The sequence below is a fragment of the Mixophyes fleayi genome, chromosome 12, assembly GCF_038048845.1.
Source record: "Mixophyes fleayi isolate aMixFle1 chromosome 12, aMixFle1.hap1, whole genome shotgun sequence".
NCBI lineage: Eukaryota > Metazoa > Chordata > Amphibia > Anura > Limnodynastidae > Mixophyes > Mixophyes fleayi.
In genome coordinates this window covers 68,851,918-68,876,867 of record NC_134413.1, presented here as the reverse complement: position 1 = coordinate 68,876,867, position 24,950 = coordinate 68,851,918, and the positions used below count along the sequence as shown (strand labels likewise).

The 24,950-nt window shown below is 44.2% G+C and overlaps 1 protein-coding gene across 2 annotated transcripts; it reads left to right on the top strand.

Moving 5' to 3' along the window:
• Window positions 1-4,779: 4,779 nt before the first annotated feature.
• On the top strand, window positions 4,780-22,789 carry LOC142108427 (extracellular matrix protein 1-like). 2 transcript variants are annotated; one of them, XM_075192055.1, is made up of 7 exons: window positions 4,786-5,034; window positions 11,266-11,394; window positions 12,568-12,642; window positions 14,374-14,657; window positions 17,491-17,711; window positions 20,614-20,701; window positions 21,370-22,789. In XM_075192055.1, exons 1-7 carry the CDS (start codon window positions 4,968-4,970, stop codon window positions 21,613-21,615), a joined length of 1,110 nt encoding a protein of 369 aa, XP_075048156.1. In that variant the 5' UTR covers window positions 4,786-4,967; the 3' UTR covers window positions 21,616-22,789. The 2 variants fall into 2 exon arrangements, with proteins under 2 accessions (XP_075048157.1, XP_075048156.1); XM_075192056.1 differs by lacking the exon at window positions 12,568-12,642 and having other exon boundaries at window positions 4,780-5,034.
• Window positions 22,790-24,950: the final 2,161 nt, after the last annotated feature.

Below are 24,950 nucleotides of genomic sequence, written 5' to 3'. Positions count from 1 at the left end.
TGGGGCCTCACGGGGGAATGGAGGCGCCCTTAGCCCAGGGGCCTCCATTCCCTTAATCCGGCCCTGGCTGTACCCAGTGGAATGTAGGAGAGAATATCAGTGTGTATGCCAAGCAACAATGAGCCTGGTGCCTCAGCATGAGGAGGGGGGAAATGTTTGTCTTAGTCCATACACACTTTCAGATGTATGGCTTTATTAGGGATGGTGGGAACAAAAAAACAGGACTCATTCATTTGGGCAGGAATAGAAGCTTCCACCTAGGGGTTGAGTGATGGTCTGTTTATGAGGATTGAGAGATAGGAGTCCACCCGGTACAGGATTTACATCAGACCCCCAACTGGTCTTGTGAATGAATGGTAGGAGATGGCAGAAGAGAGTGCAAAAGAGATTGTGACTCATGGTGGCAAAGAGTACGGAATGTGTGGCTTGGTGGAAAGTATGATGTGCTCAAAAAAAGGGAGGAAAGAATAAGGAGGTGCCCTAATGTGGCTGATATAATAGTGTCCTAAGATGGGTTACCTAAGATGACAATGTCAAAGTGCCTTGAGGTGGCTTTGATGCTCTAATATTGCTGATATAGAAGGAGCCATATACAGAATATATAATACCAGAGATGTCAGATTGTTACAGACAGTGAATTGTGTGTTGTAATCACCTTTGCTCTGCTAGCATAACGTGGTAGATCTGGTGCAAACAATTCAGATGTTGTACCTTATTGACTGTAATAGCTCAGTGGATTTTTTAGACATTACATTGTTGGTGACAGGGGGCCTGATTCACTAAGGAAAGTTAAGGAAAAGAAAGCATTAAGGCAATACCATGTTGCATTTGAGGGGGAGGTTAATTTAAAATGCGGGGACAGATTTATAGTTGGGGTAGGGAATGTCCTAGATCAACTTTAATTTTCTTGGTACAAATAAGCTATCAGGTATTTTGTGTGCTGTATGACAAAACAGCCAGTATTTATCTTATGTGCAAACTAATAAACTAGTTTGCACTCCCTGCATTGTAACATGGTTTTGTTCAGAAAACTTGAGTAAGAAAACGTACTCAATTTTTTTCTTAACTTTCCTTAATGGATCAGACCCATGGCCATTTATGAACCTGAAGATCTGCTGGTCCACGGGGTGGAAACAATCAAAATGTCACATCAAAGTCCAACCTTTATTAATTTCAAGTTTTCAGTTCTGCACCTAAAATACTGCCCTGTGGACATCAATACTCACCGATTTTGGGGGATTCCACCATAACCTACAGATGCACTTAGGAATGTATACGTTCAGACTCTTTCAATAAGCAGTAGAAAGTTGGGTTTCATGACCTAGTGGGCTTGGGGTAATTGCCCCTTCATTAAAAATTACCTTGATTTAGTGCTTTATAAATAAATAAATAGTAATATTAAGACTAGATTAAGTAGTAAGTGTTAAATAAGGAAAGCAGCAAAAAAATTATAGCTACCCACCCCCCCCCAAAAAAAGAACCTACAAATATTTAATCCTGAGGGTGTTAGCCAATAGTCACCATCTTATGTCAGAGAAACTTTTATTAGTCAACCAGATACATTAGTTATGCATTTTCAGAATAATGAAGTGTTATGCTATTTTGGTTTATGTGGTTTATGTCTGAATATTCAGATTGCATAGTTTTGCGCAATATATTGAGAAATATTATTCTATGTCTGTATCCATGGCTTTATTGCCATCTATTGAAACTCCTGAATCTCTGACCACTAGGTGGTGCTGTGTTCTTAAATACTGGAGGTGAGTCAGAGAATACACACAGTCCTCCCCAGGCACTCCTGTGACTCATTTTGTGTCTGGTAGGAGACAGGAATGAATTTGGCTAATTATGCAATATAACATAATGCAGTGAATTTTGCCAACAAAGGCATTCTCAATTAGTACCACCGCATCCTTCTCTGATGCGACTACCTAGTACAGACAATAAACAGCCAATCCGAAACTATGCAGCCAGGCTGCTACAGCATTTAGTTCCCACGTGCCTTATTTTCAATATCGCATTTAGAGCCAATGATGTACCAGGAGCTAAGAACATCACGGTCGACTCTTTGCCGTGATTTAAATTGCATGGGCTGCGTCCAAAGCACAGCAGCTGGGTCTCACATGCCCAAACTATGTCTGGCAGATTGTCAAGCAGCCATTACCACCCATGTGCAAAAAGAGAGTTACCCCTCGTGGGCTGCCTACCAAGCAGCATGAGTAGGTGGCAAGCACACAAGGAATCAGGAGTTTGGAAGGGTAAGAGCCAAGTTCATTCTTTTCCTACCCTATTGGCTCAGATTCACAGTGCAGGATTCTACAGGCCTACTACCAGGGGAGGGCTGGCAAATTTTAGCCCAGGGGGGGCAAGATTCGACTCGGCAGTCTATTTCAAAGGAGACAAAATGCAGATGACCCAGCCCAAGATAGCCTACTATGGGACCGACTCAGGGCTCAGAAGCCCCTACCTACCATCAACTTCTTAGTGGCAGGTATTTCTTTGTTCTTCAAGTTGTCGAGGGAGGAGGACTTCAATTCTACTTTTTTGGCAAGGAGATTGACTAAGGGTTGGGCCATGGGGAAGCCGCCCAAGAATGACAGGAAGCTGCCTATCTCAATGCACTTGTTGTAATGTTTGGTCAGAGCTACCAGTTGTGTATGAGTTGGCGAGAGTGAGGCCAAGTTATTTCGAGCACCATGGCCTTCATTGCCCCTTCTGTATCAGTGAACTAGTCCAAAAGGCAGGAGGCATACTGTTCCAGAATGTCTTTATCAGCAACCGATCCATTGCATGCAAAGTCCATAAATCCAAAAAAGATCAGCTCTGCAAGTGATCTTGGTGTGCCTTGCCCTCTTTCTTCCCATCTCTCACACGCCACCTAACCCCCCCCCCCCCTCCCCCCCTCCTTTTCCCATAGCTATAGCTGTCAGGTGCCTCTAGATTTAAAGCTGGCCATCCCATACTTGAATCCTGGTATGTGTCTCCCCTCAGTGGTGCACAAGGATATAGCACTTGGACTGGTTTGTGAGAGGCCATGACCCAAGTATGAGCTCAACTTACAGGCAGCATTTGTATCCATTGCTCCATAGGGGAGAGCAGTGGCTGCAGTCACACCAGTCGCTATATCATCATCATCACCATTTATTTATATAGCGCCACTAATTCCGCAGCGCTGTACAGAGAACTCACTCACATCAGTCCCTGCCCCATTGGAGCTTACAGTCTAAATTACACACACACACACACACACACACACGTGTCAATTTGATAGCAGCCAATTAACCTACCAGTATGTTTTTGGAGTATGGGAGGAAACCAGAGCACCTGGAGGAAACCTACGCAAACACGGGGAGAACATACAAACTCCACACAGATAAGGCCATGGTCAGGAATTGAACTCAAGACCCAAGTGCTGTGAGGCAGAAGTGCTAACCACTGAGCCACCGTGCTGCCCCATAGGTCACGGCGTTGGTGACAGGCAGGGTAGGAGACCTTGCTTGGCGGTAAGTGCTGCTGACAGCCACACTTAACTGCCCTATGGTAGGCAACAAGACTTGTGGCCACAAAGCCCTGGTGAAGATGCCCATGCTTGGGGGCATCAAGGAGGAAACCAAGAAAGTTATCAATGAGGACTCAAAAGAGCCAGGTTAGATAGAATTGTATGAAGAGTCAATCTGGGTTATAAAATGAAGTCCAGCTGCTATTAATGTACTTATATGATTCTGTTTTTTATGATTATATTTTGCAAGAGATGAATATGTTTACTTTTCACGTTTCACGCTTCTTGGAATGTGCTCATACAAGGCCGAACTGGCTTGTACTAGTGATTATTTAGCAACATTGATAAGAGTATTACTGTCTCCAAACCTCGGAGATAGGACTTCATTTTAACACATTGTGGTCAAGGAGACACATTCTTTGAGTAGAGGGGCATGTGAATAATAGTTATCCAATCAGTGTAAATGCCTGTGCCAGGGTGCCAAGATTATTGCTTATAAAACATGGGTGCAAAGCTATTATCTGTACATTCTGATCTGATTCGACTTGTTGGTCTGTGTACATGAGAGTTAATAAACTTGACTCTATTCTTCCTCAAATTATCTGAGATACCCTTCACAGCTACATCACAGTTAAAGGAGGAGGATGTAGCCCTCCCCTCAAATTATATTTGGTGATTAACTGGTTGACATTAAGAGATGGATGGTCACTGGGATCCCCACAGGGTGAATGATTCAGTCAATAAGGTTTTACTCACACCCCATTCTCTCATACAGACAAGGCTCCATTCAGTACAAGGGATGGGGCAGGGAGGATGGGGGCCTCCCCCTCGTCAGGGCAATATTTAAGGCCAGTGGCAAGCCAAGGGGGTCTTTTTCCAAGGAGCAGTGAGTTGATCAACTCCCTCCCTCCCACTCCCCTTCAAGCACGGCTGGCAGTAACAAACCGCCCAATGATATTCAACAGTGGGCCCTACTTCTGACCCTGCTGTGATGAAGACACGCTACACGGGGGCGTCATGTGTGAAGACAAGGAGGTTGCTAGCCAGGGCTCGGAAGAGAAGGGGTTTAGGGGTTTACCCCCCTAAGGACAACATAATTGGAGTGGGCAAAGTAGGGTTCCCCCCATGTTTGTGATTGAAGTTGGCTACCACAATGCTTTCGGTCACCCTTCCCCAACCATCCCATTCTGTTGATATTTAATAAATGCTGTGACCACACATATTTCCAGCCTCGTTATTTCATGGGGTCAAGTGTAGACAAGAGCCACTCAGCACCTTATGAAACTGTTGCAACTCCTGATCACTGACCACAGACATGCACGTCATATACAGGCGAGTGGGAGGTGTTGAGTTCTTAAATACTGGGGAAAGCACTGTGGACTAAATAAGGGGAAGAGACAGAGGATACACACAGTCATCCAGGAGCAGTGAGAGTGGATCTGTCACTTCAGCCTGCAGCTCTGCAAACATGAAACATTTGGTGATGTGGATTCTATCTGCCCAGCTCTACGCGCTGTTCTGCCTGGTGAGCACAGGTAAGCGGGATTTAAATGGTGCTCATCCCTGTCTCTATATTAAATATATAGTTTATTGTGTATGGACCAGAAGAGCTAAAAAGCTATCTTTTTCCTGTGATTGTTATATTCCTAGATTACTTCTGGAACATAAATGCATAGTCTTAGTACTGTCAGTAGGGATAATGCAATGTATTAGACCAGTGGTTCCCAAACTTTTGCAGTTCGCGGCACCCTTAGAGTCTCCAAATTTTTTCAAGGCACCCCTCCAAAATAATTATTGAGCAGTCCTGTTTTAGAAGTAGTTGGGTCAAAAAAATGTAATGTATTTAGGTCAGGACAGAAATACTTATTTAGTTGTATGCAAAAATGCCCCCTCTGCATCCAGACACACTGCCCCCTCTGCATCTAGACACACTGCCCTCTTTCACACTGCCCCCTCTGCCCTCTGTCACGCTGTCCCCTCTGCCCTCTCTCACGATGTCCCCCCCTCCTCTGCCCTCTCTCATGATGTCCCCCCCTCCTCTGCCCTCTCTCACGATGTCCCCCCCTCCTCTGCCCTCTGTCACGATGTCCCCCCCTCCTCTGCCCTCTGTCACACTGTCCCCGTCCTCTGCCCTCTGTCACGCTGTCCCCGTCCTCTGCCCTCTGTCACGCTGTCCCCGTCCTCTGCCCTCTGTCACGCTGTCCCCCTCCTCTGTCACGCTGTGTCCCCCTCCACTGCCCCTCTCACGCTGTGTCCCCCTCCACTGCCCCTCTCACGCTGTGTCCCCCTCCACTGCCCCTCTCACGCTGTGTCCCCCTCCACTGCCCCTCTCACGCTGTGTCCCCCTCCACTGCCCCTCTCACGCTGTTTCCCCCTCCTCTGCCCCACTCACGCTGTGTCCCCCTCCGCTGCCCCTCTCACGCTGTGTCCCCCTCCGCTGCCCCTCTGACGCTGTGTCCCCCTCCGCTGCCCCTCTCACGCTGTGTCCCCCTCCACTGCCCCTCTCACACTGTTTCCCCCTCCTCTGCCCCACTCACGCTGTGTCCCCCTCCGCTGCCCCTCTCACGCTGTGTCCCCCTCCGCTGCCCCTCTCACGCTGTGTCCCCCTCCGCTGCCCCTCTGACGCTGTGTCCCCCTCCGCTGCCCCTCTGACGCTGTGTCCCCCTCCGCTGCCCCTCTGACGCTGTGTCCCCCTCCGCTGCCCCTCTGACGCTGTGTCCCCCTTCTCTGCCCCTGTCACGCTGTGTCCCCTCCTCTGCCCCTGTCACGCTGTGTCCCCCTCCACGCTGTGTCCCCCTCCTCTGCCCCTGTCACGCTGTGTCCCCCTCCTCTGCCCCTGTCACGCTGTGTCCCCTCCTCTGCCCCTGTCACGCTGTGTCCCCCTCCACGCTGTGTCCCCCTCCTCTGCCCCTGTCACGCTGTGTCCCCCTCCTCTGCCCCACTCACGCTGTGTCCCCCTTCTCTGCCCCTGTCACGCTGTGTCCCCTCCTCTGCCCCTGTCACGCTGTGTCCCCCTCCACGCTGTGTCCCCCTCCTCTGCCCCTGTCACGCTGTGTCCCCCTCCTCTGCCCCTGTCACGCTGTGTCCCCCTCCTCTGCCCCTGTCACGCTGTGTCCCCTCCTCTGCCCCTGTCACGCTGTGTCCCCCTCCACGCTGTGCCCCCCTCCTCTGCTCCTGTCACGCTGCGTCCCCCTCCACTGCCCCAGTCACGCTGTGTCCCCCTCCACTGCCTCTGTCACGCTGTGTCCCCCTCCACTGCCCCTCTCACGCTGTGTCCCCCTCCACTGCCCCTCTCACGCTGTTTCCCCCTCCTCTGCCCCACTCACGCTGTGTCCCCCTCCACTGCCCGTCACGCTGTGTCCCCCTCTGTCTGCCCGCTGTCACACTCCTGCCCCTCTGTCTGCTCCGCTGTCTGCCCGCTGTCACACTCCTGCCCCTCTGTCTGCCCCGCTGTCACACTCCTACCCCTCTGTCTGCCCCGCTGTCACACTCCTGCCCCGCTGTCACACTCCTGCCCCTCTGTCTGCCCCACTGTCACACTCCTGCCCCTCTGTCTGCCCCGCTGTCACACTCCTGCCCCTCTGTCTGCCCGCTGTCACACTCCTGCCCCTCTGTCTGCCCCGCTGTCATACTCCTGCCCCTCTGTCTGCCCCGCTGTCATACTCCTGCCCCTCTGTCTGCCCCGCTGTCACACTCCTGCCCCTCTGTCTGCCCCGCTGTCACACTCCTGCCCCTCTGTCTGCCCGCTGTCACACTCCTGCCCCTCTGTCTGCCCCGCTGTCACACTCCTGCCCCTCTGTCTGCCCCGCTGTCACACTCCTGCCCCTCTGTCTGCCCGCTGTCACACTCCTGCCCCTCTGTCTGCCCCGCTGTCACGCTCCCTCTCACTCCTCTGCCGCGAGCCAGCCATAGAAAAAACCAAAGAGCACATAAACTTACCAATCCGCGCGGCGCTGGAACCCAACAGCCTCCTCTCTCTCGCAGCTGTCACTGAATATCGACGTCAGTCACAGCTGCGGGAGAGAGGAGTCTGCTGGGTCCCGGCGCCGCGCTGATTGGCAAGTTTATGTGCTCTTTGGTTTTTCCTATGGCTGGCTCGCGGCACCCCTGGGAGCCGCGGTGCACACTTTGGGAACCGCCGGATTAGACAATAAGGGTTGTAGCAGGAGAACTGTCGGGAGATGGTGACAGATATTTGACATCAAGAAACTAATAATAGGTTATTTGTAATATTAGTTTTCAAGGGGAAATGTTGTTTTATTTTTTTTCTAATATATACGGTTTAATTCGTATAGAAGTCTACAATAAGAAAATGCATTTAAACCATGTTCTCCTGTGAATCATTTTGTATCTGTTTGGAGGTAGAAATGACTTTGGCTTGGAGGCAATATAAAATAACACAATTATATAAACACTTGTATAACAAAACATAGGGGTCTATATGTTAAAGGCAGAATAAAGGAGAAGACGCTGCCAGCAGTGAATTTTGCCGGCAAATACATTCTCGATGCCTTGGCATGAGGAAGCCAATCTGGCAAGAATCGTGGTGCTACTTCCCCCAACTGTACAAAAAACAAATGCTTTATTCTTAATATGTATATGAAATATTTAATTTTAAAAATATGTTTCTTTACTTTAATTAATTTTACAATGGTAGATGTGAGAGTCCAACTCTAGGCCTTCAGTCCCATCGTGCTGGCCAGATCAATATTAATATAATTTATTACAAAAGCCTGCATTGAGTATTCCCCCTTGTCACCTGGTACATTCTTATATCAGTAGAATTTAGAGAGATCTACCCCCAGGCGCACATTGTATTATATAATGTCCTTTGCACTCTATTCAGGAGCTGCACAATGTTTGCTAAAATTGCATCAGACACTGCATTACGTGTTAGTATTACTGTGGGGGCATAAAATGTATAGTGCTGGTTGTTTAACTCTCCAAATCTACACCAAGAAGTTGTCTTTTCCCTATAAATATAACTGGTTAATATTTGCTTAGTTAGAATAAGATTTATAGAGCGCCTACGTATTACAGATAATGCTTAATCGTTCACATCCGTCCCTGCACCAGTGGAGCTTACAATCTATATCCCCACCACACAAACACACACTCTAGGCTTAATTTTGTCAGAAGCCGGTTAACTTACCAGTAAGTATATGGAGTGTGAGAGGGAACAGGACGAAATCCACGCAAACACAAGAACAACATACAAACTCCACACATAGGGTTGGAATCACAGGGCTAAAAATTATCTGCAGGGGTTAACCTTTAGTATCCCCAAGAAGACTGAGGGGCTTATTAACTAGCTCCGGAGATCGCGGTTACGCTCTGAAACGGCCCGCGAGTTAATCCGTGGTACCGCAAAAATGACGATTTCCCTTCATCCACCCCCCATAGGGTTGCGAAATAAAATCTGCGTTGCACCGTAATACCTTATGTAGTGCTTACTGACGCGTTTCCACGATCTCTGGAGCTAATTGAATATGCCCCCGAGAGTTTGATATATGTGAGAGTTTGATATATCTCAAGACAATTAGTGTTATGTGCATCCATTAAATTGTTCTGGCACAATGTGAATTAATACCAAATTTAGTCACCATCCTAAACAGTCACTTGGGACCCAAACAGCTTTTCCATAATTATACTGTAGAGCTATTTGCTGGGGTCATGGGTTTGATTCCAACCAGGGTCCTATCTGTGTGGAGTTTACATGGATGATTACACAGATTGCTGCATGGCACAATGTGGGTGGCAGGGCTGTGATCATATAAATTGGGCTGTCACGCACTTGGGACTTGCCACTTGGACCACCCTTCTCTGGGAGAGCCCGGAGGGGAGGTCAAAAAAGTTGTTACGTATGATGTGCATACAATGACATGAAAAGAAGGTAAGGATGGACCTCTCCAAATGAGCTGAGATCAGAAGTGTGGGGTACACTTGATATATAAGGAAATGGAATAATCATTGTAGCTATTGTTGATGGCACATGTTCACGAATACATGCACTGTGCTTGTTTCTAGCCCCAGATAGTTGCTGATTACAGGCAATGTCCTAATTCCTGGCTCCAGGCAAGTGGTTATTACAGGCATTGTTTTAGTTCTCGGCTTCAAGCAGTTGGTGATTACAGGCACTGTCAGAGGCGGAACTAGCCCCGGTGCAGGGAAGCGGGCCCATTATCTCCATGGGCACCTGCTGCACCAATGGTAGTTCTGCCATTGGGCGCTGTCCTAGTTTCTGGCTCCAGGCATTTGGTGATTACAGGCAGTGTGCTAGTTCCTGGCTCCAGACAATTGGTGATTACATGTGCTATCCTAGTTCCTGGCTCCCGGCAATAGTTGATTACAGACACTGTCCTAGTTTATGACTCCAGACAATTGGTGATTACATGTGCTATCCTAGTTCTTGGCTCCTGGCAATAGTTGATTACAGACACTGTCCTAGTTTATGACTCCAGACAATTGGTGATTACATGTGCTATCCTAGTTCCTGGCTCCCGGCAATAGTTGATTACAGACACTGTCCTAGTTTATGACTCCAGACAATTGGTGATTACATGTACTATCCTAGTTCTTGGCTCCCGGCAATAGTTGATTACAGACACTGTCCTAGTTTATGACTCCAGACAATTGGTGATTACATGTGCTATCCTAGTTCTTGGCTCCCGGCAATAGTTGATTACAGACACTGTCCTAGTTTATGACTCCAGACAATTGGTGATTACATGTACTATCCTAGTTCTTGGCTCCCGGCAATAGTTGATTACAGACACTGTCCTAGTTTATGACTCCAGACAATTGGTGATTACATGTGCTATCCTAGTTCTTGGCTCCCGGCAATAGTTGATTACAGACACTGTCCTAGTTTATGACTCCAGACAATTGGTGATTACATGTGCTATCCTAGTTCTTGGCTCCCGGCAATAGTTGATTACAGACACTGTCCTAGTTTATGACTCCAGACAATTGGTGATTACATGTACTATCCTAGTTCTTGGCTCCCGGCAATAGTTGATTACAGACACTGTCCTAGTTTATGACTCCAGACAATTGGTGATTACAGGCATTGTGCCAGTTCCCATATTGAGGCAGTTGATAATGACAAAAAACAGGATAGATGGCAAATGCTATCATAACGCCAGAGGCTAAGTAGACACCTTCATGATACCATGGAACATTGACCTGTACAGAGTCAAAAAGAAAAGGGTCATAATTTGGGTAGAGCTATTGTCACAAGTCTTCATAGGATGTCAGGGTCAATTTTAGGGAAGTTCATAAGGGACATGGCTGTGTGATGCATAGACTGTGAGGATGACTCTGTGTCTCATGATAAGGTAACAGGACATACTGGGTAGTGGGAGACATCTACTACTTTAACACAATTTACCATTTGTAACGTACTGGTTTTGATTTGATTTTGAGTTCCGTGTACTATTATCTACTTCTTTTTATTACAATGAGGCTACAAAGCTGATTCCACTTATCGCCACCATCTACCATTAAAATATCACCAGGACAGCTGAGCAATACTCAGCTACCTTGGACTGACTGTCCCGAAAAGTTAAGGCTTAACTTTTCACCGGTCTATTATCAGAGCAAAGTGAAAGGCAAGACTTATAATATTGAACCATCTATGTTGATATAGTTAAGCTGGAGAGTAGTACAAGCTGACACTGATCATCATTACTATCTAATTAGAAATAGTAACTATTTATTATTTATGTAACATCGGTTCATAACTTAACTATATCAATTCTTTCTAGGTCCTACCTGGACTCCACACGTTGACCTGTTTCAACTGACCAACCTGACCGAAGAGCTCTCTCTGACCACGGAGTCTGTCGCACCTGCCAAAGAGAAAACAAGTGACTATTCAGTGGAACATGAATTGGGTGAGTACAGGGCGTGTGGTTGGGATAAGGCCACACCCTGTTGCTACTTTCCCAGTTGTACTCGCCTGGGATCGGGGGGGGGGGGGGACAGGTTCCACCACAGGAACATTTTCCTTCATAGATATCCTACGCGTACAAGTGTAGGGGAAAGAACCAGAAGCAAACAACGCATTTTACAGAGTTACTCACCGTGAACTGCAACGATTCTCCTTGATTGACGTTCACAACACAATCTCTCCCTCACAGTGTTAAGCTAGCTATTTAGATAGTTTATACCACCAACTCTAGTCTAACAAGGCGCAATGGCCCTAACAAATTCACGTGGTCACTATGCTGCGCAAATAACAACTACGGCCTAGGTGTACTGCACATATCCTACTACTCCTGTGGCACACTACAATCCCACAATGCAACAAATAGTCAGAAATACAATAGAGTCATGTTCAGGAATACCACAGAAATCAACCAAAGCGAGGGACAGTCAAATACAATAGGAAGTCTCCCTAGCTTGCCTTTAATGGAGCCCTGACTAAGGACACAAGATGATCAGGTGACAGATACAGAGGTGGTCCTAAACTGCACTATACACAATTGGCAATAATGTGCAATGGAAGGGCGGGAAAGCTATGTCCAGGGCGTTTCCAAATAGACCACACTCATGCCTCCCGAGAAACTAGTGGAGCTCCCTGGTGTCTAGCTGAGCTCCTCTCATTGGCAGGGGTAAATCGCGCCAATCCAGGCTCTCCACAGAGCGCTGGATCAAAATACCTGCAGCGAGTTCCGATTGACTTCTGATTGGACGGCAGCAAATCTTTACAGATTTGCTTGGTCCAGGGCCTGAGTCCCTCACGGCTGTTTGAAGCTTAACTGTCCATTGCCAGCAAGCGGGTGAGTGGTATTTTACTCCCAGGCAAACAGGTTCCACGCCCCTGGGAGCTTGTCCGCGCCATTTGTGGTGTGAACACTCCCGTAACGTTACGAGGCCAAGCCCCCATCTCCGATTTAGTCATTTTAAATATTGGGGGGGTTGGTACATTTAGGTTAAACAAAATTATCTCCCTTGTGGTTTTTTTTCATTTTGTTATGATTAGTAATATCTTTCTTATTCTTTGTGTTGCATAAAAAACATTATATAAAAACACAGTATGTAAAAATGTATTGTTTTGTTTTCAGATGAGGAGATTCTCAGTGAAGATGACATCGACATGTTGCAATCAGCGGTTATACCCAGCATTCCATTGAAAGAAAGTAAATCCCACTTTTTAATGAAAGTATATCCATTGCCATTCCTGTGCTGAACCCAAATGCATTAGAGTTGCAGCCTGTCCGTTCCCCAGGGAATAGTGTCATCACTGAAATATAAGGCTTGTGTGATGCCACTAGTGGCTATGGAAACGGTAGGCCACATTCTCATGCATATCCGTTCAGAGTTCAAAATGGCTGCCTTCGCTGTTGTTTGTAGTAGTACACCTAAAATCCCATCTATAAAATGTTTAACAGATGAAAAAGGACAGTAGACTTCTCTAAGGCTGGTTGCCTGTCTTGTGTGTTTGTATGTGTGGTTCTCATTAGTGGCCTTATCTGTGTGGAGTTTGTATGTTCTCCCCGGGTTTCCTCCTGGTGCTCCGGTTTCCTCCCCACAATCCAAAAACATACTGGTAGGTAAATTGGCTGCTATTAAATTTACCCTAGTCTGTGTGTGTAAGTTAGGAAATTTAGACTGTAAGAGTCAATGGGGGCAGGGACTGATGTCAGTTTTTTGTACAGCGCTGCGGAGTTAGTGGCGCTATATAAATGATGATGATGATCATTAAAACCTGAAGCTGAGTGTGCAACAGAAGTCTTCTCGATGCACTGGTTGACTTTTGCAGAATGTCAGTAACCACACCAGTTCTATTCACATAACATAGAGGAAGTGAATGCCCTAGCACACATTTACCTGTGGATAAGTCATTACTATTTACCCAGGACAGGTGAGATCCAGAAGTCTAACACAAATACAAAATGTAATCACTTTATTTACGCAGAGTACACTATGGGGTTGTGAGCAGTGGAAGTTTATGAATACAAAGACCACTCTTCTGCAAGCCATGTGGTTGATGTTAATTTATTTTTTAATCTATACCTATGACTGAAGCTTCAGAAGAGGCATATTTCCAGATCATTCCTGATTGAACTGTGCTGTGTAAACTAGTGGTTAATATCTTTAAGGGGTATATTTAAAAAAGTGGAGATGTTGCCTATAGCAACCAATCAGATTCTAGTTAGCATTTATTTAGTACACTCTATAAAATGACAGCTAGAATCTGATTGGTTGCTATAGGCAACATCTCCACTTTTTCAAACCCGCAGTTTAGTAAATATACCCCTAAGTGTCTAAGAGCTGGCCAATCGCGTGTGGCCCTCAAAGAGGTAAAACATGGTTCTCTTGACCAAAGAAATGTCTCCTCTTTGGACTTCTTCCTAATAATTGAAGTCACAGAATGAGTCCAGTCACATGGTTTGCATAGGAGGTTGGTCCTTGACGATGGGGCCCTCATTCCATCTAGACTATCCAGCCACAGGTTACCCTTATGCCGATCTTTAATGATAATGTTCCACTTGTGAGACCTCTTAAAAATATCATGTTGTCCACCATTGGTGTCAAGTATCTCAATTGGGTGTTGATTCCACAACAGCATCTTAATAACTGGTCTTCTACTGTGGATTGAGACGATGATATGTGATAGCCATTCTGCTGGTCCAATGCCAATTTTCAAATGTAATTGACCATGTTAAAGCGAATTGGCAGCCTGGACAATATAGGCTTCTGACTTCAGTAGTTTCATTCATCTAACCAGATGCCTTCACATAGAGAGATCAGGAAATATTTCACTGTTGCTTCTCAAAACTGGAGATAAGGCCATACGTTTTCATTCGTATCTAACTAGCATGAATGGACTCTCTATAAACTTAGTCGTTTTTGTGTTTCGCTTCTAGTTCAGCTTCTGATAGAGGGTGAGCCATTGTTGAGTCCACGTGGAAGGAAGCCAGTGCCCCATTTCGACAGCAACTTAGAAGACTTCCCTCCGGGGCGTCCATCTCGAGCCAACATTGGTAACCTCTGTGAGATGAAACGGCTCAATGTCTCGTATGGTCCCCACAATCTTCCCCAGACAGGATATTCTCACCTCAGCAGACAAGGGCAAGCCATCAATGAGCTGGAAGAAGGGTTTACAAGATGTTGTCTTCAGTCTGATAAACTTCCCTGTGCAAAGGACGTGGTACGTGTTTAACCGGGATTGGTTGTAGACGGGATTTGCCTGGTCGATTCGGCATTCCTGACTTCAGAGTTCAGTAACTCCTGACATGACAATAGTTGCCTATTCTTGATTTGGAATCTCAATATACTTTAACCTACACACCCAAATAAAAAAAATGGGACACTAAAGTAAAGAAAAATCTTTTATGGCCACTAAAAAAGTTGCTTTCTTGTGGGTGGGTTATTTTTAATTATACCCACAGTATTAGAGGGTGTTGTCCCTCTGTCAATAATTTGAATTCATTGGCTGTATGGCCAGTACTATCCTAATGCCCATGTGATAAGACGGGTTGGGTACGGGTTATCGGTGTGGAATATTCCGACACCGACGACTCCTCCAATTAAAATCCGAATCTTTAAAAAAGCAATGTAAAGAGAAACAGACTTACCAGCATCTCGACATTGGAGATGTCCGATGGGCGCAGGATACTGAGGCACCAATTAAGTCACCTGTTCTCATGCACTGATATACTTAATACCTGGGGCTAGATTTACTAAGCTGCGGGTTTGAAAAAGTGGGGATGTTGCCTATAGCAACCAATCAGATTTTAGCTGTCATTTTGTAGAAGGTACTAAATAAATGAAAGCTAGAATCTGATTGGTTGCTATAGGCAACATCCCCACTTTTTCAAACCCGCAGCTTAGTAAATCTAGCCCCTGGACTTTTAGGGTGGCTTGAGGAACAGGGTTAGGAAATACTGCTGTAATGTGTATTTTGGGGTTCAATATTTGCTCTTTTCAATTTAGAATTTGGTGGAAGAATTCTACGGAACATTTCTGGAATGGAGAGTTTTTAATGAAAGCATGCCATCTGTATAATGTAATAGTATTACATTATGATCAGTGGTCAGGTCATGTTGAGGCTGTAGCGTATATTGTATTATAATCACAGAGTAATATTGAGGACATACAAATAATTTTCTTGTGGCCAGATATGATACCTGAATTCACAGACCTTTGTAAAATTATTTCCCACTTATTGTGAAACAATAATTGCAGTGTCCCTAAAGTTAATTATTCAGACTGTTTGACTACAAAGGACATACTATGGGTAATCCTTAAACCAGTTCTATTTGCTTTCGAAATACAAGGCAGTTGACCTTTGTTCATCCTAATGATGTTTTTTTAGACTGAAAAACAACTATTGCATAAAAGTTAACTATATATTTGCCTCATGTGTATTATGATCATGTCTAGTGGTCAGGTCATGTTGGGGGTGTAGTGTCCTATGTCTGTATAGAGTGTAATAGAATTGTATTATGATCATGTCCAGTGGTCAGGTCATGTTGGAGGTGCAGTGTCCTATGTCTGTATAGAGTGTAATAGAATTGTATTATGATCATGTCCAGTGATCAGGTCATGTTGGGGATGTAGTGTCCTCTGTCTGTATAGAGTGTAATAGAATTGTATTATGATCATGTCCAGTGGTCAGGTCATGTTGGAGGTGTAGTGTCCTATGTCTGTATACAGTGTAATAGAATTGTATTATGACCATGTCCAGTGGTCAGGTCATGTTGGGGTGTAGTGTCCTCTGTCTGTATAGAGTGTAATAGAATTGTATTATGATCATGTCCAGTGGTCAGGTCATGTTGGGGTGTAGTGTCCTATGTCTGTATAGAGTGTAATAGAATTGTATTATGATCATGTCCAGTGGTCGGGTCATGTTGGAGGTGTAGTGTCCTATATCTGTACAGAATATAATAGAATTGTATTATGGTCAGGTCCGGTGGTCAGGTCATGTTGGAGGTGTAGTGTCCTATGTCTGTATACAGTGTAATAGAATTGTATTATGATCATGTCCAGTGATCAGGTCATGTTGGGGGTGTAGTGTCCTATGTCTGTATACAGTGTAATATAATTATATTATGATCATGTCCAGTGGTCAGGTCATGTCGGAGGTGTAATGTCCTATGTCTGTATAGGGTGTAATAGAATTGTATTATGATCATGTCCAGTGGTCAGGTCATGTTGGAGGTGTAGTGTCCTATGTCTGTATAGGGTGTAATAGAATTGTATTATGATCATGTCCAGTGATCAGGTCATGTTGGGGGTGTAGTGTCCTATGTCTGTATACAGTGTAATATAATTATATTATGATCATGTCCAGTGGTCAGGTCATGTTGGGGGTGTAGTGTCCTATGTCTGTATACAGTGTAATATAATTATATTATGATCATGTCCAGTGGTCAGGTCATGTCGGAGGTGTAATGTCCTATGTCTGTATAGGGTGTAATAGAATTGTATTATGATCATGTCCAGTGGTCAGGTCATGTTGGGGGTGTAGTGTCCTATGTCTGTATACAGTGTAATATAATTATATTATGATCATGTCCAGTGGTCAGGTCATGTCGGAGGTGTAATGTCCTATGTCTGTATAGGGTGTAATAGAATTGTATTATGATCATGTCCAGTGGTCAGGTCATGTTGGGGATGTAGTGTCCTATTTCTGTATAGAGTGTAATAGAATTGTATTATGATCATGTTCCAGTGGTCAGGTCATGTTGGGGGTGCAGTGTCCTATGTCTGTATACAGTGTTATAGAATTGTATTATGGTCATGTCCAGTGGTCAGGTCATGTTGGGGGTGTAGTGTCCTATGTCTGTATTAGGTATAATTTAATTTGATTATGGTTACGTCCAGTAGTCAGGCCACGTCGGGTAGGTGTCATGTCCTATATTTGTATAGAAAGTAATACAACTATCCGAAACATAGTATACATGTCTAATGAATGTATTTGATTGCTAGATATTGGTTTATTTTTCTCTCACTGTGATGTTTTCCTCCATATTACACAGTGGGAGAAAGCTATGGATAACTTCTGCTCAGAAGAATGGGGAGTGAAGACTGTTGCCTATGCGTGCTGCAATAGGCAGGACAAAGCTCTTATGTACCGATGCTTTGCCAAGAAGGCCCCAATTCCAGAGTATGACAGAAAGGTGGAGATGTTGAACCTCAGCATCGTGACAGAGAATATCCTGGAGAAGCTGTGTGGAGGGTTCAAACTCCTCACGAAGACGTAAGTCCTTCTTCTCGACAAGTTACCATACTATCTACGGGTAGGGTTGGTCCTTCCGACACTGTAAATGTCAGGACTTAACCTGCCGACATTTGCATTGTGTGACAAGTGCACAATGTCGTCAGTGGGATTGACCAATGCTGCCAGGTCTTGGGTATAGTTGCGAGACCCGGCGGAATTCATCATCATCTGTTATTTATATAGCGGCACTAATTCTGCAGTGCTGTACAGAGAACTCACTCACATCATTCCCTGCCCCATTGGAGCTTACAGTCTAAATTCCCTAATATACACACGACTGAGAGAGACTAAGATCACTTTGATAGCAGCCAATTAACCTATCAGTATGTTTTTGGAGTGTGGGAGGAAATCGAAGCACCCGGAGGAAACCCACGCAAACACGGGGAGACCATACAAACTCCACACAGATAAGGCCATGTTCAGGATTCAAACTCATGACCCCAGTGCTGTGAGGCAGAAGTGCTAACCACTAAGCCACCGTGCTGCCCGCGATGGTCTTTTAATGCCGGTATTTTGATTAGCGGCATTGTGAATGTCGGCAATCACACTGATGTGCACTTGTCACACAATGCCAACATCTTCATGTCGGCAGGTTAAGTGCCGACATTTACAGTGTCGGAAAAATGTATAGCATCGGTCAGCAATCTGTCCCATTACTTCTCTGCCAGCAGTCTTGTAAGCTGGACTTGAAGGGTTTTAAATGATCAGAAGTGATCCGCTGGGGTCATGAGTTCAATTCCCGACCATGGCCTTATCTGCGTGGAGTTTATATGTTCTCCTCGTGTTTCCGTGGGTTTCCTCCAGGTGCTCCGATTTCCTCCCACACTCCAAGAAAAAAACATACTAGTAGGTTAATTGGCTGCTATCAAAATTGAACCTAGTCTCTCTCTGTGTGTGTGTATGTATGTTATGGAATTTAGACTGTAAGCTCCAATTGAGCAGGGACTGATGTGAGTGAGTTCTCTGTACAGCGCTGCGGAATTAGTGGCGCTATATAAATAAATGGTGATGATGATGATGATGAAGTGTCCTCTCTCCTTCTTTATATGAACTTTCCTTACTCATTGATCAGAACACGTGGAATTGCTCAGATGTAAAAATTATTGGGAAGTTGACGCCATCTTGTGGAAGAATAAAGTATTGTAGTGTTTGGTCAATTTACAGTAAGTCGTCTAGTTGTTGATTTACATGTTACCTTTTTTCCCTAGTGCCCCTACCAAAGGTTATCTTACCTAATAAATATAGACACTTCACACTTGTTTGGCGAATGAAAGGTCACAAGTTTAATTGAAAATAAATTAAATTGGTGGCAACTAAAAGGCACAACCAATCAGCTATCAGTCATTCCAAAAGCCAGAATTATGGCAACTCAAATGTATTTATTATTATTATTATTATCATAAATTTGTCAGGCACCACAATGCTCCATAGCGTCGTACAATAGGGAAAACAGGACATACATAAAACAAAGTAGGCAAAATAAATGTAGACATGAATACAAAGGGTATGAAGGACCCTGCTTATTAGAGATCTTACATTCTAAGTGGTAGAGGGCACAGCTGTAACAAGAGGAGCAAATTTCGCTTAGAGTGGAGATTGGGACAGTTGTGAGGGTGTATTAGTGTGAATAGTGTTATCGGGGATAAGGTCACCTCTAAAAAAAAAGAGATGGGTTTTCAGAGAGTGTCTACAGATTTGAAGGCTGTGGGAAAGTCTGATTGAGCGTGGTAGGGAATTCCTCAAGGGGGGAGCAGCGCGGGAGTGAGAGGTGGTTACCAGAAACGAGACAAGGTGCAGGTCAGAGGTAGATCTAAGAGTACGGGAGGGAGAGTATTTTCATATGAGATTTGAGATGTATAATGTATATTTGGACACTTCTAGGTCGTGAAGCCCGACTCTACCCTGTTTTGGCTCAATAGCTGGGGCCCGTCTGGAAAGACGGTGCCCATAACTCCCCGAGGGATAGTGTTACTAAATGAACCTCCTTAAGACCATTCAGAAAGAAAATTTCTAGCAAACGACAATGCAATCAACACAATGAAATCAGGGCCTGGATGGGCGGGGAAATTTCCGGTGGAAACTAAACTAATCCAAACCTTCTCCAGCTTTGGCCAACCCCTCAAACCCTTACTGATTGGCTGGTAAACCATACAAAAACACTGTAATATTGAGTTCTGCAACACTCAATTTTTGTTTAATTTTTACAAACTGGGCGCTTTTATGCCCTCAAGCCAATTCCTACCCACTGTTAACCTTACTACAGCCATATTGTGTATTTTGAATTCAGCTAATTTTATTGAAGTGACATTACAGCTCTTTAGACTGAGTGAAGGATGCCATACTCTGAAAGCTTATTTTTATTATTGCACAAATTACACTTTCAAAACACAGATTGTTTTGCTTTTTATTAGTTGTAGATATAGGTCAGTAGGCTATCTGCTCTACCTCCCTAGGGTTACATAAAATATTTGTGGACCTATTAGAGGATAGAAGCTGTTAGTGCCTAAACTAGATTAATATTTTACACAGAGTCAACATGTTTGTCTTGGTAGGAAGGCGTAAATACAGAATATAAGCTAGATTCATACCATATAGAGAAGTTTCGGAAAACTTTATATGAGCAGTGTTTTGTGATGTTCCTCTTTAGCAGGTGTAGTTTCTCCACTAATAGAGATGATTAAAAAAATATAATGATAAACCAGGCACTTAGTCACAGACTAATTCTTTTCATTACATTGCATATAATATACTTTATACTGTGGAGTTCAGCTTTAAACAAAATATTAAACTTGAAATTTAAACACAACAGCATTTCATCAGAACTTTCCACTATAGTCTCCATCATTTCAATGGCTGAATGTGTATTTTTCCTTTACTCCAGAAACCATCTTTCCCTGCTGACGTCTGGCCTCAGAGATTCGTGCTGCAGTCTCCCCCAAAACAGGAAGCTGCGGTGCGCAGAAACGCAGGTGAGAATTTATTTGGAACTTAGCATAATAATAGACAAATAAACACCAAATTATGAAAATAAAGGGTATTTTATATTTGGTGCTATTACATCAACTTGGGGTCGATGTAGAATTAGATCAGCAATCATGCTTTGCAGTTTCTGGGGGGTGTTCTAGGATGTGTGTTCCTGCCCCCATCTTGAGCCTCCAGCTTGAACCCCCACCTTGAGCCCCCATGCTGTACACTCCAGTGACCACATTCTCAGCGGTATATGTATTTTTATTAGCGCAAGGTTCCTTATATCTTTTTACAGATCAAATGTGTTCAAAATCGAACTTAACATAAAATACAATAAAAGACATAGACATGATGGAGTCCAAACAGATTGAATACATGGTGGATCAAATAATCATATTTCACAAATAATCATATTTCACAAAATAAACATCGCTAAGAATGGTGGATTTCGGTGCGTAGTGTAGCGTATATCGAACAACGTGTGATGCCTATAGATTGTAAGCTTTCGAGCAGGGTTCTCTTACCTCTCTGTCTGTATGTATTACCCAGTATTGTCTTATTAATGTTTGTTCCCAATTGTAAAGCGCTACGGAATTTGCTGGCGCTATATAAATAAATGTTGATGATGATGATGATACCTGAATGTCGTTTCTGTCTTTTACCTTTACAGAAAAAAAAATACATTAAGACTCTGTGTGGCTGCAAAAATGGCTCTTGGAAAGACACCCAGGACTGTTGTAGCAAGGACGAGCAGGGGAGAGGGGAATGTTTCAGCTATTACTTGCAGAACGTCTCCGTGACTTTCATGGAAAGAGAAGTGCAGAATAGTACAACAGTAGTACAAACAAGGCTGAACACAAACCCAGGCAGTGACAATCTCCTACAACAACACCCATGTAAAAAAGTTCTTCCCTGAGACCAGATATGAATGGAAGAAGATCATGGGCAATATTTACCACTAATCTCTTTTCACTGGCAGTATTCTATCTCTATCGTTGAAGAAGTGGGTCAAATTTATTATCTGTAGTACACCCTGTCTTGGCCTTGTAGATTCCTTGACAATGGGTGAAACAATTTATGCTTTATAGTGGAATTAGCCCAATCCAAAGCACCTGAGGATAAAACACTAGTGGGTTGGTTAGCATAACGATATAAGAGATAATTGGTGATTCATTAGTTATTATGCTCTAGGCAGGGTTTGGCTGGGTACACACTACAGAAAATGTCTCCCGATGCGATATCGTTAACGATTTTTTCCACAACTGAAATTCCCGATCAGCAGCCGATTCCTGTGTACACACTATACATGTTTTGCACGATTTACCTTCAGTTCTGTGCTCTTCATCTGTCATAACCATCAGCTGAAAAGATTGCGACTCTGTAAATTCTGTGGAGATACTGAGTGCATATACCCTCAGGGGCAAACGCAGGATTTGTAGAGGGGGGTTTCCACACCACGCCACCAGTGGGCGTGACCAGGATGTATGGGGGTGTGGCTATAATTTTAAACAGTGCTTGGCTGCTCTCCAACTCTTCCTGTCCCCATAATATACATGGGCAATGCTGCGTGCACTACTGTTAGGTGCACACAGCTCTCCCTTTTCAAGCAGAGCTGTGTGAAGCGGGAGCAGGGTCCAGCCACCTCAATTATACAGTGCCCCAGGCTTAGAGGGAGTTTCCAGGCATTAGAACCCCCCCTTCTCCCTCGGTTTGCCTATGACCCTGCAGAATTTGCCCGACATCGTTCCATTGTTTATAGAAATATTCTGCCATCTTGTATTATTGATAGAACTATGTAACTAGCCATTGGGAGAGATCACTGTATCTATATTATCTTCCAATCATATAGAAAATTGCCAGTGGTGTCTCCAGTGAGAGATAAGATCATTTAAGCACAAACATTTGTATGTTTTACTATAACCACTTAACGGAGGGGCTTCTAGTTGACATTTGCATACTATGTAGCTAATAAACTAAATCCAATTAATAAAGAGACAGTTAGTGTTAAAAAGGCTTATTTTTTTGTATATGTAAATGTGAGTCTGATAGATTATATTTGGAAAATTGTAATAAAAACATTTAAATACTTACATCTCACGTTTTTTATGTTAGTGATATAAACAATAAAAGAAAAAGTAGTACATTCAGCATTGTTAGATTTAACAAGAAACACTCATGTTCTCAATATATATGTATGTGTGTGTGTGTGTGTGTATATTTACATTTATACCCTGGGGTAGAATTATCAAACATTCTAAAAAAGGAACACTGGAGGTGTTGCCCATAGCAACCAATCAGATTGAATTATCAATGATGACATCCAAAATGAAATTTATGAGATCACTAATTAGTATTATTATTAAAATTTAGGAACAGATTTATAGTTGGGGTAGGGCATGTCCTAGATCATCTTTAAGTTTCAGTGCAAACATAAAGCTATCAAGTATTTGTGTGCTACATGAAAAAACAGCCAGAATTTAACTTATGTGCAAAATAATAAATTAATTTGCACCCCTTGTATTGCAACATGGTTTAACTCTTGCAGCAGGAAACACACATATGTACATGTGTATCTATATTTACACTCAGGGGTAGATCAGTTTCTATCTAGCATTTAGCTAGTTGGCTAGAAACTGATTGGTTGCTATGGGCAACACCACTAATTTTCCTTAGCAGAAGGTTTGCTAAATCTACCGATCAGTGGCCACTTTATAAGGTACATCTGTACACCTGTTCATTAATGCAACCATGGAATCAGGCAATCATGTAACAGCAAATTAATGCACATAAGCATGCAGGCATGGTCAAGAGGTTCAGTTGTTGTTCAGACCAAACACCAGAATGGGAAAGAAATATGATTTAAGTGACTTTGACCTTGGAATGATTGTTGGTGCCATCCGGGTGGTTTAAATATCTCAGAATCTGCTGATTTCCTGGGATTTTAATGCACAACAGTCTCAGTTTACAGTTTAAGTTTCACGCTAGTATTTCTATTACCTTATATTTATAAGGCGCCACAAAAGGTCTGCAGCACCATACCTGAGATTTACAGTAGTATAAAATACACAGAAACGAACAGTACATTGTTAAACTAAACATAATCACACAAAGGCCAGACATCTACTAAATAACAGATCATGTTATTTATGGACATTGAGTAAGAGTGATAGTAATACCAACGTGAAGTAGGTCTGGGCTCAATAAAACAGGGCCAGGGAAGCAGCCTAGAGGTACAGAGGATCATTATCATCCTCAGCTATTTATATAGTGCCACTACTTCCGCAGCGCTGTAGAAGCTGTGTGGAGGGTTCAAACTCCTCACTAAGACGTAAGTCCTTTGTCACGGTTGGCTTACAGGAAATTGATCCCTAGGCTCTGCTGAACATGGCTAAGCCCACCCACGGGCGCGGAGTCTAACAGACAGGTGGTTTTCACCAGGAACCCCCGCAAGGAGGTGTGGTCTTAGCTGCACCAAGTCTGCAGGTCGCGGTCCCGTGAGTGAGTGTACAGCAGAACGATGTGGGGGAGTCAGGTGAAGTGGATGGAGACGATGGAGTCCACAGATGAGTGGTATAAATACAGCCACAACAATAATATAGGCTGATGGTCAGCAGCCAATGAGTCACTAGGAGAATAAGTGCTCTGTGGTATAACAACGAGAGGACAGAGGTTGTCATTATGAAGTACTCTGGAGATGGTAATGGAAGTACTGGAGCAGCAATAGTTCAACACAGCCAGAGGCTGAAGGCTGACTGGAGTAGCAGAGGTAACTCGTAGTAACAGCTGATGAGTCCCAGATGAAATAGCAGCTCTGAGTGGTAGCGATGAGAGAACTGGAGCTGTCACAATAGAGTACACTGGAGATGGTAATAGAGGTACTGGAGCAGCGATAGTTCAACACGGCTGCAGGCTGAGAGCAAACTGGAGTAGCGGAGGTAACCCGTGGTAACAGCTAATGAGTCACAGATGTAGTAGCGGCTCTGAGTGGTAGCGATGAGAGAACCGGAGCTGTCACAATGAAGTACACTGGAGATGGTAAGAGAGGTACTGGAGCAGTGATGGTTCAGCACAGGCCACGAACTGAGAGCAGGCTGGAACAAGGCAAACCACAAGGAGAAGAGGAACCAGAACCACAGGCCGCAGGAAGTGAGCTTGAAGAACAGGCATCAGACAGGTGAATCCAGGAGGTTTAAAGAAGTGCTCCAGAAGTGCTTAGCCAATGAAAAAGAGGGAGGAGGTCCTGAAGTGCAA